We start from the raw sequence: 1,237 nt of genomic DNA on the forward strand, positions 1-1,237 counted from the left end.
ACACACACACACACACACACACACACACACACACACACACACACACACACAAATAAATTGATTTCTGCTTTGACGCCCTAGCACTTGTTGTTTACATCTCCCCCTTGTGGCTGTGTCTGTTCTCAGTAGGAGGATCTCTTGACAGCAGCACTTCGGAGTCTCATTCTACCTTTCTCTCATATAGGTGAGTTATTCCATTAATATCCCTTCATGGTGGTATCGTGAACTCATGGCCCACTTCTCTTAGCTTCTTATCTTGTTTGTTTACTGCTTGATGACACAAGTTGCCCAAGTTGAGTTGAAGCTGGTAAATCCCCTCATGCTTTGCCTCCACCACCCCCTCCCCAATGCAGGAAAGAATGGGACGACTTGTTTCTCAACAGTAATTACCTGGCCAGGATCCGGCAGGCAGGCATCAATGGGCGGCTGAGGAGCAGCCGCTTTCGGAGTGTGTGCTGGAAGGTAACTGCCAGTTGGATCAAGCGGTCCTATCGAGTTTGATTAAGGGGGCTTTGGCAAATTCCCTGTCATAGAAAAGGGAAGTTGTGGTGGCTTACAGACTTTTTCCTCAGTGGAAAACAGCCTCGAGAACTATAACAGCCTCGAGCGTAGTTCTGAAAGGGCTGATTTTTCTGCATGTTAGTGATTTCTCAAAGATGAACTGTTGCATGGACTGATATGTGCATTGCATGTCTATAGCTGTACCTGGAGGTTCTTCCAGAGGATAAAGAGCAGTGGATAAACAAGACAAAGGAGCTCCGGGCCCAGTATGAGAAGATCAAGGAGATGGTGAGAGCACCCATCTGTGGCCAGTGTGGTTCTAAGATATAAATGTTCTCCATTAACCTCACTGCTCATTCATATGTAGAATTTATAGCTGCTTATATCCTGAAACACGGAACATAATATGCAGCCCATGAGGGAAAAAACTGATCACTTATCAAATCATCAAAGGTTGTAACTAATTGTTGTGCATTGTTGTTTTGTTTTGTTTTGTTTTTTTCTGTCACAGCACATTACCAACCCCCGCAAGGCCGCAGGCCAGCAGGACCTTGTGGTGAACAACCCACTGTCCCAGGATGAGGGGGTGAGTTTTCTCCACAAATGTTTCATGGTTATGTGCAAAATATGACCCTGAAACTTTGACACTTTGTGACCTTCTAATAATTATTGATACTGTCAATGACATATTGGTTTTTAACATATAGATTTACACATAGGGATGGGTACCGGTGTC

General features: G+C 44.5%; 1 protein-coding gene across 1 annotated transcript in view; it reads left to right on the forward strand.

Moving 5' to 3' along the window:
• Nucleotides 1-1,237, forward strand: part of tbc1d5 (TBC1 domain family, member 5) — a 21,239-nt gene that overhangs the window by 6,760 nt on the left and 13,242 nt on the right. Inside the window, exons 4-7 of the mRNA XM_005728771.1 lie at nt 127-184; nt 354-462; nt 700-789; nt 1,013-1,114. Coding sequence (XP_005728828.1) covers nt 127-184; nt 354-462; nt 700-789; nt 1,013-1,114 — 359 coding nt within the window. The remainder of the gene's footprint in view (nt 1-126; nt 185-353; nt 463-699; nt 790-1,012; nt 1,115-1,237) is intronic.

The sequence above is a fragment of the Pundamilia nyererei genome, unplaced genomic scaffold (assembly GCF_000239375.1).
Source record: "Pundamilia nyererei isolate P.nyererei 1_Seehausen unplaced genomic scaffold, PunNye1.0 scaffold00030, whole genome shotgun sequence".
Lineage (NCBI taxonomy): Eukaryota > Metazoa > Chordata > Actinopteri > Cichliformes > Cichlidae > Pundamilia > Pundamilia nyererei.